This window comes from Apteryx rowi, unplaced genomic scaffold, assembly GCF_003343035.1.
Source record: "Apteryx rowi isolate R43461 unplaced genomic scaffold, aptRow1 scaffold_500, whole genome shotgun sequence".
In the NCBI taxonomy this organism is placed as follows: Eukaryota; Metazoa; Chordata; class Aves; order Apterygiformes; family Apterygidae; genus Apteryx; species Apteryx rowi.
The window spans coordinates 220,076-236,886 of NW_020450762.1; the positions used below are offsets into that span (position 1 = coordinate 220,076).

The window sequence follows — 16,811 nt, forward strand, 5'->3', positions numbered from 1 at the left end:
TCTGTATGTAAAAGTTGTGACTGGCCTGACCTTGGAGCTAGGTTAATTAACTCTGAGACTAACCTGCAGCACTGGGGGGAGGKTCTCTTGTCTTGGGGTTTTATAATGGGCTCTTCTGCAATCCATCCTGTTGTCAGAGTTATAGAGCCAGCAGAGAGTTCCCTGTAGGTACCAGACACCCAGCAAAGCTCCATAACATGGACTATCAGTTCATTTCAGCCTTGGGTGAACAGAGGGAAATAAAATATTTCTGGGTATAGCAATTTCTGCCCTTGGGTTCCTAAGTACAGCTGAGCCTCTAGATGGGGATCACTTTTTGGCAAGGAAATAAATGAAAACTCATAAACAGAGCGGTTGTTATTTATGTGGTAATGCAGCTCCACAAAAGATGCAGTGGCCAAGGACTTCAGAAACAGCTTTTATCATATCTTCAGAGCAACAAGAGTGTCTTTAGATTTGCTTTTGGCTCAAAGTCTTTCTCTGTCCAGAACTTGCAGTCAGTTCTTCAGCACCTTTAAAAATCAGTTGAGGGTGACAGGTAGTAGGTCATTATAGCTTTCTATCAGTTTAAATCTACGTGATGGGCCATTTGTCAGCCTCTGTGTGATGAGGTGTGGCCAGACCCACAAGGATGTTTAAGGTACCTAACTCCCAGTTATTTCTGTGGGTGTTAAGCATCCAAAAGCCTTTTCTGAGTTTGAGCTTACCTGATGGTGTTCCTGTTCCCAACTCAGAAATATCCGGAAAGCTGCACAGTCTGTCTTAGCACAGAGGCCAGCAATTGGCTCTTCTGGATTTGGATATAGATATCAGGCCCAAAATCAGCCTTGACATCAACACAAGGGATTAACTTAACCACATGCTCCTATACCTCCCTGCTCAGCAGAGCGCTAATGCCACTGCCTTTAGTTCATGCTTGGAATGAAGCATATCTGCATGTGCAGAGCTGAAAAAGTGTTAGCAAAAAGCAGCATTGAAAGTATGTGCCCTGCTGCTGTTGATGGGACAACAGCAAATGTGCTATGGATCAGGAGGACAGTTAAGCATCCCCAGCACTGTCACTCTGCTGCCTTGTGCCACCACTGGATTAGCCGTGGAAACATTTCTCTGACTGGCTTTCATTAAGTAGGAGCTTGGAGTTGGTGGTGGGGTGTAGCTTGGAGAAGTAAATGAATAGGGCTGTCTGTGCCCAAAATGCAAGTCAGGATCATAAAGGACTGGGCAGAGGGTGAACTCGTTAAACACAGTGAAACGAGATTGCTTCCTGCTGTTCCCAGCTGCCAAAAAGGGCACTTCAGCCATCAAAATGATTTAGGGCTCCAAATCGCAAGTGGGGTGGAAAGAGGTTGCAGCAACAGGGCTCTCAGACTGACAGATGGGGAAGAAAAGGCAGCACGGAGGCAAGAGAAGAAGGGACGAAGCCTGGAAATAACATGAGCCAGCTGGCGGGGAGAAGCAGGCGGGGAGGAGATGATCGGGGGAGACCTGAGGCGGCTGCTGTTTGCAAAAGAAGCCGTGACTGTGAAGACACATGGGGATAAACGACTGAGTGAAGATAAGTGCACTAGGTATGTATGCTGAAATGGCAGCGTCTTAAGAGCTGAGCCACAGAGAAATCCCCCCACTGCTAGCACTCGTGAGGAAAGTCCATGYTTTTTATTCAAGAGGAGGGAGTCATAAGTAAAGTCTTTCGAACCATTGACATTGCTGCCTTCAGCAATGCTGAATTTTCTTGAAGGAGTGGAGGAAGACAGTCCAGTCTGTCAGCGACTTGAGAAGCCAGACATGCCCTTCCTCTCAAATTTAGACAAAAAGAGTGTACAAAACCAGGCAGCATTTCAAAAGGAACTTCGCACTAAGACACGTCAAAGGAAAGGAGACGTGGCTGGGTGCCCTGGTGGGAGGACTGATGTGACCAACTTGGCTGCCTCTTGCCACAGATCCCCTAGTCTTTCTTGGTGGCTTTCACTGCCACAGTCATGCCGGTTGTATTCTCCATGGCAGCTGGGCCACGAGAGTGACAACCAGCAGGCCTCTTGTTTTGTCACGAAGGCAGAGGGGGTCTGGCTGTTTTGTGTGCCACAGGAGAGATGGATACTGTCATGTGGCCGATCTGTGACCAGGGGAGAGATGGTTTGTGAATATCTAGCACCAAGAAGTGAGAGCGCCTTGTCTGCTCACCTAAATGAAGGATTTTGTGAAGGAGCTAGTAGGATTCTGGTTCAGATTTCTCTTGTGTTGGGAGAACTCAGAGGACACCTATGTCTTCCACCAGGAAGACCAGCATATAATGGTGTGTAGCCTTTCTGGGTGTTTTATATATATGTGGTATATATGTAGTGTGTGTATATATATATTTACATATTTATATTTATATATGTGGTATAAACCACAGTAATAATCTGATTTATTAACGTGATTTAGAAGACAGGAAATTCAAAGCACAAATTAAAAAAAAAAGACTGAATATTTTGACATTGAATAAGAATGTCTTTGAATCTTTGCTGTAAATGCGAAACAAAGTATTTTGGAAATTTTGCAGAATGAATTTTTTTTTTTAAACTCCAGTAGAGGTCTCTACTTTTGTGTGCCTCTGAGTTAACTATGCCAATTTCTAGRTAGTGATGGACTATGTCAGGTGTTCCATAAGAAAATCTGTCTTCATTGTTTTGTTCTTTATTAGCTCCTTGCCAAAGGATGTTGTGGATGCAATAAGTTTCCTTGAGTTTGAGAGGAGAATGGAGAAGTCCAAGCAAGAGAAAACCATAGAAAGTTATGAACGTAGCTACTTTAGTTGCCTCTAAATTTGACCCCTGAATCATAAAGAGCTGGAGACTGGGGGAATATGTTTGTTCTGTTTGTTTTCATTTCTAGGTGTCCACTTAAGGCCAGTGACAAACCTCCCCCTACCCCCGCCCCAGGATATTGGGTTAGATGTACGTTCTGTCCAACTGCGTGTGCTCATTATGTTATGTTCTTACGCTGGGCTGAGTCAAACGGGTTGCTGTTTTTGGTTACTTCAAACATAAGTGTGGCTCATAGTGTCACACTGAGTAAATTTCTGCTGAATGTGTTTGTAAAGTGTGATTTGAGAAGATTCTTCTGTTCTCCCAGGCCATCAGCCAAGGAACGTTGCCTTGGGCAAGCATGAGGCATAGTGCTCGTTTTGGGGGAGAAACATTACAATACTTAGTGCTACAACTTGGTACATTCACAGAGGGTTTCAGATATGCCAGCCCAATGTCACAGATTTCCAATGCATCTGGAGAAGAAACAGGATGTTTTACAGGTAGCATGGATTGAAACTCAGCTGAAACCCAACTTTTGACATGATGGATCCCAAATTTCAGATTTTCCCCATTTCTTACTTAACTCAAGAGCTTCACTACTGGAGCTGGGAAAGACTCCTCATGGACACAGCCACCTTGAAGGAACAAGTTTATGTTCATCTCTCTGCAGGTTTCCAAATGCAGCAGAGTTTTTAAGGAATGATGTAATACTTTTGGAAAGCATTGCTGGGACATTCAGAGAGTTTTGTTAGAAATTCTGCTCTTCACTGTTAAGCCTGTTACATTGCTCTCTTTTTCCCTCCCCGTGCCAGGGATGTGTTCCCACAAGGTCTGCCTGATGAATATGCCTTTGTAACAACCTTCAAATTTCGAAAGGCTTCCAGGAGAGAAGACTGGTATATTTGGCAAATTATTGACAAGTACGGCATACCACAGGTACGAGGCCCTTTGCAGCTGGCAAGAGCAGCCTTTTTTCTCTTTTAATGCATGAACTGGCCTTCTTGCCTTAACCTCCCACTACTTTTTCCTTGTGGACTAATAAAAATCTCTTTGCCTGACTTTCTTTCAATTCTTTGTGCTGAAAGACCTTTGCCTTTAATTCAGACCCTGGAGAAAGGTTTGCTTAGACCTTGCTTGTTGTCAACATGCAGATAGACGTGTTAGTTGGAAAGGGTGGAGAAGATGCACCATCCTTGCTCTTAAAAACACTTTCTGGGTTTTCAGCTGTTTTATTCATGTAGTTCTGTTCAGAGAAAATACTTCATCTGTTTGGAGAAAGATACCCACCCAGGTAGACCACAAGACAGAAGAGCAGTGATCTATTTCAAATTTTTGCAGATACTTTTTAGATATTATGGGGAGGCTTTATGGGTTCCCTATTTAGGAGGTGAACACAACATCAGTTACAACTATTATAACTCTGAGAGTCCTGTGTGTTGCAGAATATGATCCAATAATATTTGTAAAGTACCCTCAGGTTTTCAGAAGCAAATACCATGGCAGTGCAATAAAGGTCTGTCTGTTCCTATATAGTATTGTTCACAGCATGCTATAGTTTAAGGGTGTGTGTGTGTGTTTGGAGAGCAGGGTGGTTTAGTCTGACTGCATGTTTTGCTGCCTAGTACAGACGTGGTGCTTACAGCATTACCGTGACTCTAAACCGGGCTGTCAGCATGAGCTGACTTAGTCATGTTATGCAGTATTGCTGCTTTGGGACAGATACTCCAAAGGACTCTGGGACTCACAGCATGAAAGATAGGTGCAGTATGAGAACTTGGCTAACTGAATCTCAGACAATGGTAAAAGGCTAATCTGAAAAATATTTTGCTAAATTATCAGATGCACTTTCCTAAAAGAAATATAATTTATTGTGCTACATGCATTCCTAATCCTGCACAGTAAGAATATATAAATCACTAATTTTTTCATGGAGACAGCTGAATACTTGAACCCCTTAGATGTGGAGAGAAAAAAAGCACTCAAGATTCTCAGTAATATTTTCAAAAGTGCCTTAAATTCTTGTGTCAGAAGTATCCTAGAGCCTCATGAGCCTTTTTTCATTTAAAATCAGTAGCACTTTGGCCATTACCTGTCTGCAGACCTGCCTGGCCTGCAGACTGAAGAGACTTCTGAGCTAACGCTAATCTGAGCTGGCGTTTCCAGACAGCGCAGTGCTCTGCTGCATGTAGATGCTGGGTCAGATCTGGAGGCAGCCTACCCCAGGCTAGTTATGTCAGACCCAGCTCTGCGCCGATGTGGCCAGACCTCTCCCAGCTCTGCAGCTAGCTGATGCACCATTTCTTGTGCAGTCTCCGCTCTGTGCTCCATTTCCTGCTGCTGCGTTACTTTGGTGAAAGAGGAAATCAATTTGTAAATGAACTAAGGGGTAACGTCTTCAAAAGCCAATTTCTGCCTGCTGCATAGCTTGCGACACTGGGGGTAGGCAGCAAGATGTTGTTAGGAATGGCTTGTAGGTGAAGAGAGATAGAGACAGGTAGAGGGAGAGAGAGAGAGGCAGAGGTATGAATTCTGCAGTGACAAAGTAGCGTGATGGTATTTAATACAAGATTAAAAAGGACTTTTTTTCACTGTCTTATGAAAATATTTTATTTGAGAGTGGCCACTTAGGACTTCATTTCTCATGAGTTATGCTTGATTATTGTAGTCAGAAAGAAAGACAGTCGAGGCCATATTAATCCTTCTAGCTTTTCTGTAGCCCTAAGCCTTGTGTCTTCTATTTCTAATTAACCAATTTAGACCAGGGACAGTTCTTTGGCACTGATGGTAAGTGGCACGCCTGACTGTGTCCACACAGCCCTAGGTCTCTTCTGGGCCTAAAGCATAATTATTATTGTGTGTTTCAGTTTTCAGTTCAAAGCATCTGCAATAATGTGTGAGCAATGTTACAGCCCAGCAGAATGTTTTCGTACCAAAAAATGAGGGATGTGTGCATGCCCTAGGGGATGGGTAAGGACTTGTGAGGGTCACTAAAGAGCACAGAGCCTGCTGGGAAGTGGTGAAGAACTGCACAGGCTAGAGGGATCCAAGGCAGGTTCAGCTTTGTCTGTTCTGCCTTTTGGGAGAGGGCCCTGGTATGTGCTACCACCCAACCACGCTCAAGCACTGCCTGGGAGGCATCAAGGTGGTGCGCGCTGAAACCATGCCATTGTGTGTGCTCCCAAGGGAAGACTTTGGATGGTCATCAATCTGTGCCTGAGTGCATGCCCTGCCTCATCTTGTTTACTGGAACAGGTATAGGCTGCCAGTCTGACTTCATATATCACGGGAAAGTGTGTCCTCTGCTGTTTGCCAGGACATCTCCTTACCATGTCCTATACCATCCCCAACTTGGGGGTATCACCTGGGGAATCAGTTGAGACTGAAGGCAGGCGGTAGGAAGGATGATGAGGCTGTGCACTTTACTAGTCAAGTCATTTCTGTCTGTTCACAGGTCTCGATCCGGCTGGACGGAGAGAACAAGGCAGTGGAGTACAATGCCATAGGGCTCACCAAGGACGCTGTGAGAGTGGTCTTTCRAAGTGCTCGAGTCAGTGATCTTTTTGACCGCAGCTGGCATAAAATCGCCCTCAGCATTCAGTCAGAGACTGTTGCCCTTTACATAGACTGCAGACTGGTGCAGACACTGCCTATTGAAGACAGAGAAAATATCGACATTCAAGGAAAGACTGTAATTGGCAAACGCTTGTATGATAGCATCCCCATTGACGTAAGTGCTGTGTGTGCTGACTAGAGCTGGAGTAACGTTCAGCACTGGGCTTGCAGCATCTGAATGTTTTTTTTTTTAAGTGTGATATTATAATTGCCCCTTTTCTTAGGCAGCATCACCTACTGAAATGTTACACGCATTATGTAGCTAAGAGGCTGACATCTCATCATATACAAGACTTACTGTCATTTTATATGAGAGTGTTGATATCTCCGTAATAGGGGTTAAAAATGAGAAATCCCTTTCATCTTTCTGATCTTTTTGTGTAGTTCCAGAATGTGTCATAGTTAAAGCCAGAGACAGTCATCCACAAATACCATCGAACTGAGTACTGAATTACACATGTAAAGGTCTTTTCCTGTCTGATCTTGACACTGTGAAGGTTTTCACATGTGGTAGTGACGGATGGGAAAAAAGAAACCTTGTTACCTCAGAAGAGTCATGTTATAGTCTCAGTTCCTCAGAAAATATACCTGATATTAAATGACTCCTGCTCCAGTTGATCTTAACCTGAAAGCTGAGACCTGCAYGTTGGACCTGGATTGTCTGGTAGCAGTGTTAACCTGATATAACTATACAGAAATTATAAAATGCATGACTGTGTGGTGTTTTGAGACTTGCGTAATGTTTATTAGCTGCACAAAATAGATGGAACGTTCATATTAAAGGTGGTAATAGCATTTCTCACACAGGGGTAAATGGTCACAGGGCACAACAGGAGAAAAACAAACCTCACGCCTCGATGAAATTTTAGAAAGAATGTAGGTGGGCAGAATATATCTTCTCAGACAGGAATTTGGCTAGGACATAGAGGTTAGCATTCTTCCTTATTTATATGAAAAGCTGCATCAGAATTTTAATAGACATGTTCAGGATCTCATTAGCTCAGCACTCTTGGAGCATGCTGAGATATTGGTCCATTACTGATATAGAGAAATAGATATTGACTACAGGATCCACAGAATCACTATGAATCTACCCCCATCTGGCTTTTATTTATTTTCCTCTGCACTGTTTGTAGCCAAACAAAAGGAGATGCAGTCTTTAATAATTCACTGTCTCTAAGACTATTGTCTCACTTTGTCTTCTAGTTTGATCTTCAGCGGATGGTTATTTACTGTGATTCTCGACATGCTGAGCTGGAAACCTGCTGTGACATTCCCTCTGGACCAGTAAGCTTCTTCTTGTTATTAATTCATTTTCACATGAACACTCTTTATTGAAATATATTACACAAATCAGGGGATATGACAATGTGGGTTTGTCATTTTTATGATGGTGAATGAATCCTAAGTATACAATTGGTAATGCAGCAGTGCCAGAAGATGACCACACTGAAGAGATGAGTATGAGGAATTAGAAATTTCCAAGCCCTTTTTCCTTGTCAAGCTGTCAGGGGAAACAAACCCTGAAGTGTTGATAGAACAACAGAAATTCAGCATGAAGTACTCAGCGTGTTTCCCACTGTTTTATTTGGGAAGAACTAAAACAGTACCAGTTGCTGCTTAGTTTCCTGTGCTCTCAGTAGACACTTCCACCCTCCTTTCTTTCCTTTCCCCTAGCTCCTGGTTTAAAAGATTCATTGCTCACTTTGCTGTCTTTTTCCCTATTGTTTGAATGAATGGCTTTTGTTGAATTTCATTCTTCAGCGCAACGTTTAGCTGTGCGTTATCCAGTAAAGCCAATGTGGTTTCCCTAAAGCGGGTAAAAGAAAAAGCTAGGCTTCTAGCACTGAAGGCTTCATAATGACCTTGACTGTTTGGGTGTAGTGCCAGGTCACGGTCCTGACAGAAGCACCATCCCTCGAAGTGAAGCCCACTGGTGGCAATGAACAAGTTGGCCACCTCAAGACTGTCAATTGCTCCTGTCCGGCTGGAGAAAAGGTGAGAGTTGAGATGAATGTATTTTCTTTGAGGACTGCTGAATGAGATGGAAAGAGAGGTATGACGCCACATGAGTGAGTTATAAGAAGGGCTGTTTTTGTTTGTGAAGCATTTTAAGACCTATTAGCGTAAAGCAATCTATAGTTAGAGGCAGGCATTGTGTTATTCACAGGTGGCATGTCTCTGGAGGAAATGGCAGTCTTCCCAGGTGTTTTCTTTTTGCCTAATTCAGTGCTTTTTGCCATGCTGATAGTCCTGGCAGCAACCTTGAAAATGGAGTGGTTAGTTTTACCCACCCCAGGTGTGTGCATCCTTCTTAGAATAAGTAGGAGGAGATTCTGGAGGTAGATATAGCCACATCTCATGGCTTTTAAAAACAATGGGCTTGCTTATATTGTTTGTGACTGGGACTTCTGAAAAAGCCAGCTTTGCTGTCATTGTTCTTGAGAACATGTCTTTTATTAATCTGCTGTCTACTGAGATYAGAAAAACTTTCTGTTGTCAGTGGCTGTGAGATTGGGCCACTTGCTTTGTTATATGATGAGAACACCAGTCTGACTAATCATGTTTTTTCCTTTAGGGTGAGAGAGGCCATGTTGGTCCTGAAGGTCCTAGAGGTCAAAAGGTCAGTAATATGTGCTAGTTGATCTGTTTAATAACAAAAATAAGAGTTTGGGGTACTGAGTAAGCTGAAGAGTTTGAGGAAATGAGTCAATTCAGCATATGGCTGAATTCAGATAGTTTTGGATGACCCTGAAAGAGTGCAGGGGATTTTGTCCCACTTGTATTTTTTTTTTTCCTCTAGGTTGTCATTTGAATTTCACTATTGCAACTTTATATCACTTTTAGAATAAGTGTGTTCTGAAACTTTTTCCTGTGAACTTCTAAACTGGCTTTTTTGCAAGCTAGCTTTATTTGCTAGGTCAGGCACAGCTTTCATGATAAGACACCTAGAAACCCATGTGCTGCTTTTGTACTGTGCCTTGCTCAGCAGTACTAGTTAGCTGTAGGTCAGCTAGCAGCCTTCCAGTCACTTTGTACAAAACTTACTGAGACTAGGGTAGAGAACTAGTCATAGTGTGTTAGCCTGAGCAAGGCTGTTTGTCACGAGTTGATGTTATGGCTGCTCTCCTCTGATGTTTCTTCCTAGATAACAGGGCAGGAGAGTGGCTGTGATGTCTGCCTCAAACTTCAGTTTCTATATTATCAATGCATATTTTGTAAGCATCTTGACATGCACATGCATGCATTTAACACACACACGTTTCCCTTCTGTGCTTGGTTACAATTAGAGCTGTGGGAACAACTGACTTGGAGAAGAGCAGCAGTACTGGAAGAAAAATGAGATTCACAGCATTGCTGGAGGGGTGAAAGCTGGTGATTTCAGTGCTTTCCAGTTTCACCAGTTGCGTGATAAAAGAATGTTGGGGAACAATCTTAGTTTAGAATTGTTTCCATCTGAAACACTTCTGCAAATCCAGTCGAGGTTCATCAATCACTACATTTATATTTGTTTGGTGAATAAAGTAATTGCACTTGCCTCCTACCCCCCTCCCCCCCCNAATCATGAAACACAGCAGGAGGAGAGACAAGAAGTCTCTGGGTCTTGGAAGGTCAAACACCATCAGCACTGGCTTTTTTGACAAAGCTTGCTCTATCTGTAGAGAGAAGTCTGGGATTATGAGAAGATGTGTTCTGGGGTATGATTTTTTTCTTTTTTGCTAGCAGCAATGAACATGAGCCCATTAACACTGAGATATGCTTGCCTGAAACTGCAGAAAGCATTTCTTTATGCTTCCATGTGTATATAAATAGCAACTTCCTATTTTATTCTGTGACAGTTTAAGTAATGAGGGGCTATTTTGAAGAATGTCAGAACCGTGAGAGATTGTTGTGAGGAGGCTGCAGAAGGATGATGATGATTATAATAAAAGCACTATGCAGCGGCTTCCGTTGCCTTTCACTGATGTGACAAGGTCTGTGCACTGGCGAGGGTGTCTGTATAGCATAACATGGCATAGTGCTGAGCACATTAGTGGAATATGTAATGATGTATCTCCAAGCACAGAATTAAGACCTAATCACAATGTACAGTCCAGCCCTGTGGCTACATGGACAGCTATGTGGGTTCTGGTTCCTGAGYGCCTTAGGCAGCTTAAATGACAGATCTCGATGCTAGTGGCTGTCCAACCCTGCAGATGGATGACTGAATGGCTCTGCAGATCTGTGGGCGACTTTTCCCTGGCTTTAGTTGTCCACAACTTCTATAAAGCCAATGCAGGACTGTGTCCCGGTCTCTGAGAGCTGGGGAGGATGCAGTTTAAATCCAGGCTCTGACAATGATTTGGTACAAACAGCTGATGATTTGAGACAAACAGCTTCTCTATCTGCTAAATAAGGCAAATAATAGATTTGGTTCCTGACTAGCAAAGATGCTGTGATTAAGTAATATATAAAACCCTTGATAGCAGTTCTCACATAGCTATTGCTGATAGTCATGGCCCTACTCCACATGCAGGGACTAATATCTTGTCCTTCTTCCCTATTCTTGAAGCATTATTGAGCTACCCAGACTGAAATGCTGGCCATGGGGAGGAAAGCGGAAGCTGTTTGCAACTCCCCACTATTAGCAGCTGGTACTTTATTACAGAAAGACTATGTCCCCACAAAAATGAGACTGGCTTCTACATTAYGGGGTTTTAAATATTAGTAACATGTTTTAGGATTATTCATCCTGTCTCCTCATTTCTAAGGTTCAAGGGTTATATTTTAAGTCTTGTGTGTAATGAGGAGGGTTGTCAAACTTTTTTAAAGTTAAACAAAATATTAAGGGTTTTCACTTGTTGCATGAATCTGAGAGCTGGGCCTTCAATAAACACTCAAAATAAGTTATAAGTTGTCGACTAAACTCATGAGGTTTGATTAAAATATGCTAGGAAGTGAGTGTGACATAAGAAGAGACTCAAGCATTAGCTGACTAGGCAGAGAGGTGGGAGTAAATTAATGAGTAAGGAAAGAAATTATCAGAAAAAGGTAGAAACTGAGTGACTTCAAGACTCTGAGTCAGAAGTCATGCTTTTTGCCATAGACATTGTCACTACTAAGCATATCTTATTTAGGGTGAATTGCAAACTTGAAGTCTACTCCTAAATAATTGGGACCCAAGGGATGTTTGGATAGGCTGTAGGCACATGAGCATTACCCAAGAATATTTTACAGGCTGATACTGAGAAATACCCTGTAAGGGGCTATATGGCCCTCTCAGAAACTAGGAAAGCAGCTGGTTCAGCTGTATTAGAAAAACAGCATGCAGCTGGTGAGAGTCATCAGAGAAATGAGTCCCACCAGAAGATACAAACAGGGACACAGGTCAACTAGGGGGAGAAAAAAAAAAAATCTCTGGAGAGACTGACAAAGGAAGGAGGACTATGAAGCTCCTTCTCTAGTCCAAGAAAGGTGGTTTCTCCCTGCCCCCACTAGACTAGCAGTAGCTGGTGACTCACTCATTCCTTGTTCAAGTGAGGAATAATGTCTACTTGTTTTTTCCACCTTAAAAAAAAACAACAAAAAATCAGTTGTAAGCTCGGTAAGTGACTGTAGCAGTCATCTATATTTTTCTGGTGTTGAAGACAGAGAGACTAGCCAACAAGATCTGGTATCCAGAGCTCCAATAACATATCTCTTCTTCTGGAGAGGGGAAGTTTGGACAAGCTCTTCCTATGGTAGTGTCTGACTTGTGAAAATATTTCAAGCGTATATACAGCGTGGGAAGTTAACAAGTTTCTGTTCCTCTCTAATTTAAGTCTCAAAACCCAGGGCAAAATAGAAGCTCTTGCAGTTATTAGAGAGAAAAATCCCCCGGAGATGAACCCCTCTGCCTCAATCATCCATGCTGCCAAACTGAGGGTGATATATTGTGACACAGCATATACATTTTGGAAGGAGATGCAGTAAAGGAAGCTACTGGGGAAGAGTGAAGCAGGAAATAGCTTGGGAAGAATTGGCAAATACACCTGAAGCCAGGTCCTATTGATAAATATTGGATGCTAACAATTTAGCAGTCCGGTCTAATTTATTTTCCTTCAATGTACATCATGCTTGCTGTGTTGTTCGGAGGCAGGCACGCTAGTTGGTTGGGCTTTGGACAGAGAGTTGGCAAGCTTCTGCTCTGCTCCAGCACTGCTATCAATTTGTGCTCTGAGTTTAGGAAAAATTGCTTCTCTGAGAAATTGCTTCCCATCCAAATCATAGAAATGATCTTGCTTACCTGCCTTTGGGAAGTTTGTGAAGGCCAGTGTGTTAGACATGCTCTAGTGGGATGCATTTATTTTTCTCTTCAAAATTAGAAARGAGTTTTGCCTCATCTTAAGGGACCTAAAAGAGACGGCTGTATAAAACCTTCTATGAACTTTGCCACAGCCTACTAGAATTGACTGTGACATTAGTTCTGCATACATGTCACTTGCTCTGTGAGGGTTTTTCCCTTTGGCAAAAATGCTAAAGGTTAAGCAAAGAAACCTTCATCTTGCCTGTGATTTTAAAGTCTGTCTTCATCGGGGGAAAAAAAAAAGCATGATCCTGACAAAAGGTTGAGAGTCTGGCACAGCTAAGTACATTTTATGGGCATATATCTGGACAAATTGAATTTAGCCATAAAATTAAATCCTACTGCAGTCCATGTGGGGGAGATCTGGGGAGTGCAGGGGTCATTGAATGTAGTGCTGCTGTGGTGCTTTAGGAGTCCTGCTCCAGGTCTGGGGTCTGGGACTCTTGCAGCTGGATATTGTGTCCACACTGAACAAAAAGTTCTAGGTCCAGAGTACTTAAAGTCACTATGAACAGAAGACACTAGGAGGTAAGCCAGGAGAGGAAAGTACAAAGAACAGTGCCATAGTATTTGTTAGTGACGGATGGGGAGCTCAGCACAGTCTGCTTCTGGTCTATTCCTTTTGGGGAAGGAGCGAGATAGGGGGATGCAGGTAGAGCGCTCTGTCCCCYGGCAGCTCCTGGTGCTCTAGGAATCCAAGCATCTGCTGGCAATGCTGAGGAGARCCTTAAATTGCTTTTAGTTGTGGATATATCCTCAGCTCRCCCCTCTTCCAGTATTGCAACTGTGGACTGGTATGTGAAAATGGTTTGCAAGTGTTTTTTTGTATTTGCCATTTTGGGCGTGACTTGTAGCTCTGTAGCTGATAGGTATTTATCAAATAGTCCATCCTCCTTGGCTCTCTATCCCTTTCGCCCCTGCCCCACAAACTATTATTTTTTCCTAGGAAACRAGTGAGGAAAAAGTTTTGGCTGGGTTTTGTTTAACCATTTTTCTCTTTTCCTCCCTATGTATTTACTTCTCCAATTTTCATTCCTCTCCTCATAATTATTTATATATTTTTCAGTTGTGTTTTCCCCATGTTCTCATCTCTCTTTTCCATTTAAACAAGTAGGGAGAGCGACTGTGTGTTGCACATTTGTGCTAGAAGAGGGAGGAGTCATCCAGTCATGAAAACCTAGCATGAATTAAAAGAAAATCTTTTTTGAAACTGGAAGTATAGAAGTAACTCTTAAATCTTGAGAAGGTTTACAGATTTATTTTTTCCATATTTTAGGTTTGCACTCTCCAGGTCTTATGCAAACCACTTTCCAATGCAGGTAGTCCTTTCTGGCTTCATAGAAAATAAGACCTTTTGAAGTACCCCAAAAGAGAGAGCTCTTTGGCTTGTCAGTGCACAATGAGGGATCCTAGCAGTATTTTAAAACAAAACAAAAAATATAAAATCAATTTTAAAAACTTGGACATTAAAGTCAGTATAAATGTGGTGGCATCCACCCTGTCCTGGTAGGAGCTGGAATCTTGTTGACAGAGACTGGTGGGAACAGAAATGTCCGTGATCTCAGCCAAAGCYTTGTTGCACCACTTTACAAAGAAAACAAGTCAACCACAAGCTAATAACAAAATACAAAGACTGATGTGGAACAGCTCTCAAGTGAGGCCAAGGGGGAGGGCTAAGAGGAAATCTTACCTGTTATCTTCATGCCTGTCAAAAGAGGAGTGAGTTATCTCTGTGGTATCAACATCCTTTCTTCTTTTTCAAGGGAGAAAGTGGCAGCCAAGGACTTCCTGGGCTCCGAGGAGAAAAAGGAGAGTCAGTAAGTAAGAAAAGAGTTGGAAAACTGGGTAGCTGTATTTTTCCCCATACACTGAGCCTTTTCTCACCATGCCATATGCTTTGTTGAATATGCTCCCTTTACTGGGCCTTTATCCCAGGGAGAAGTTGATCTTTCTAGTGCCCAACAGCGTTTCTTGGAGAGGGAGAAATGGATGGGTTCATCCCTGAATTCAGCTGATAACTGGCTTAGTATTGGCCTTTTAATTAAATTATGTGACTTGGGTGTGCTCTGTTTTAGCACAGCTGCGCATTGAACGGGGGCAGTACAAAGCAGTTGCACACAAAGAAGGTGYAAGTCTGTCTCAATTCTTTTACATTCAGATGAGTGAGATCCAGCTTTCCCCAGTTGCAATTAATGCAAATGCCAGACTGGGTTTTTAGGCAAGAACATCTTTAACCCTGTTTAAAATTCAATCTAATTAGAGTTGTTGGCATCTTCAATTTTGGAAACATAATATTAGACTCCATCCAGAATGGAGAACAAGACATTTTTCTGGGGCTGGAGTGGGAGAATTGGGGATGAGTTCTCTGTTTTAATTCATCACTGATTTATTATCAAGAAATTATGGCCAAGGAATGTTACTTAACCTAAATTAGCTGTCCCGTAACTTGATATATATATGTATATATATAAATATATATGTGAGGTGTGTGTATATATACACATACATATATTTCAAAAAATATATATATATATTTATAGCAGTTTGACATCCTTGATATCAAATGTACCTTTTTCCCCCTCCTTTCTTTCTAGGGCAGAGCCTATGGTAGGGGAGAAAAAGGAGAAAAGGTAAGATCTAATCCTTCATTGGGCTAAATAAACTACAGATGCTTCATGTTGTTTTGCTTAGCTCAGAGGTTACTTTTGGAGTCCGCAGAATGCAGATGTGATACAGTTGGATCTTTGTGGATACAGTGATACAGTTGGATCTTTTATACCTCTTTAAGCTTCTTTACACAGGAGGAAAAAAAAATTGAGTGTTCTTTGCATTCCGTTTGTGTATTGGACATGTGAAACTCTACCAAATTGAAATCTTTTGCTTTGTATAAGTGGCAGTGATTTCATGGAGGATAATGAAATAAAGGAACTGTCTTGGAATGGATGAAAAACAAAGGGAACRTATGAGTTTGAGTTTATTGAATTTTCAACAGGATTAAATTGGAGTCCTGAAGAGATTGCTATAACGTTTCATTTCATTGAATATTTTCATTAGTAACCTAAAGGAGGAAAGGCAGAGTATTTTCTTACTGCAAATACTAAGCAGGACAGAGAAATTAGGCTTGGAGGTTAAAATTAAGGATACAGAGTAATGCCGTTGAAAACTGCTTGGTCATCTATCTTGGAAAAATACATTCAATAGGAAACAAAACATCACTGGACTAATTTATATTAAAATAAATGTAGGTTTCCAGGCAATTATGGCTGCAAACTTGAACAAAATGCATCTGCAGATCTRGACTGCAGAAAAGAAGTAGCAGTTTCCCTCTGTAGCTCTGTATCACAACCAGTTGTGGATATTTTATTTATTGCCAAAATGAAATTTCAAGTTGCAGAGAAGAATAATAGAAAAAGATTGACAGGTTCTAAGCTGGATAGATTAAGAAATAAGGCATGGGTCATACTGAAAATGGGATTAAGAATCTGTGGAGCAGGGTGGTCTGTGGCTACCCAGTTGCTCAGGAGATTTAAAATAATATTGTATTGTGGTCTGAAAGGAAGAACCCTGCACTAACAAGMCCATGACATTTATGGCCATTGCATCTTCTCATTTGTTTTTTCTGTGATTAGGATATATTGATTGTATATGGTGGTGCATCATGTGAAATTACATTCTAAATGAGGGTTGCTTGTGGCAGAAAATATTAGTGAGCCAAGCCATAGACGTGGGAGCTGTAAAGAACACATTTCGGCATCCATCTTCCTGCAGTCCTCCTACTGACAGCCAGTATTTAGCCTCTGAGACTCAGAATTCAGCCTTTGGAAACCAGCTCATGTTTGGCAGGTGGTGAGAGTCAGCAGTCTGATGGGAAACATCACATTTACAATAGAGCTGTGCTGCAGCTGAAGTGTGTTCTTGTTTTCTTACATTTTGGTCTCTGCAGAAAAGCAGCAGAAAGCATCATTCTACCTATATTAATGCCTTGCCTAGAAAAATAAATTTGGACTTGGGCGGAGGCGGGGAAACCCCAAACCCGCAGATGCAATATATCTGTGCTGGACTTCTCTGATTAGGACAGCCGAACA

General features: G+C 42.0%; 1 protein-coding gene across 1 annotated transcript in view; it reads left to right on the top strand.

The window, feature by feature from the left end:
- COL22A1 (collagen type XXII alpha 1 chain) overlaps positions 1-16,811 on the top strand; it is a 213,299-nt gene that overhangs the window by 72,752 nt on the left and 123,736 nt on the right. The window contains exons 5-11 of the mRNA XM_026079885.1: positions 3,602-3,725; positions 6,241-6,516; positions 7,608-7,688; positions 8,286-8,399; positions 8,980-9,024; positions 14,490-14,543; positions 15,321-15,356. Of these exons, the coding sequence (XP_025935670.1) occupies positions 3,602-3,725; positions 6,241-6,516; positions 7,608-7,688; positions 8,286-8,399; positions 8,980-9,024; positions 14,490-14,543; positions 15,321-15,356 (730 nt within the window). The remainder of the gene's footprint in view (positions 1-3,601; positions 3,726-6,240; positions 6,517-7,607; positions 7,689-8,285; positions 8,400-8,979; positions 9,025-14,489; positions 14,544-15,320; positions 15,357-16,811) is intronic.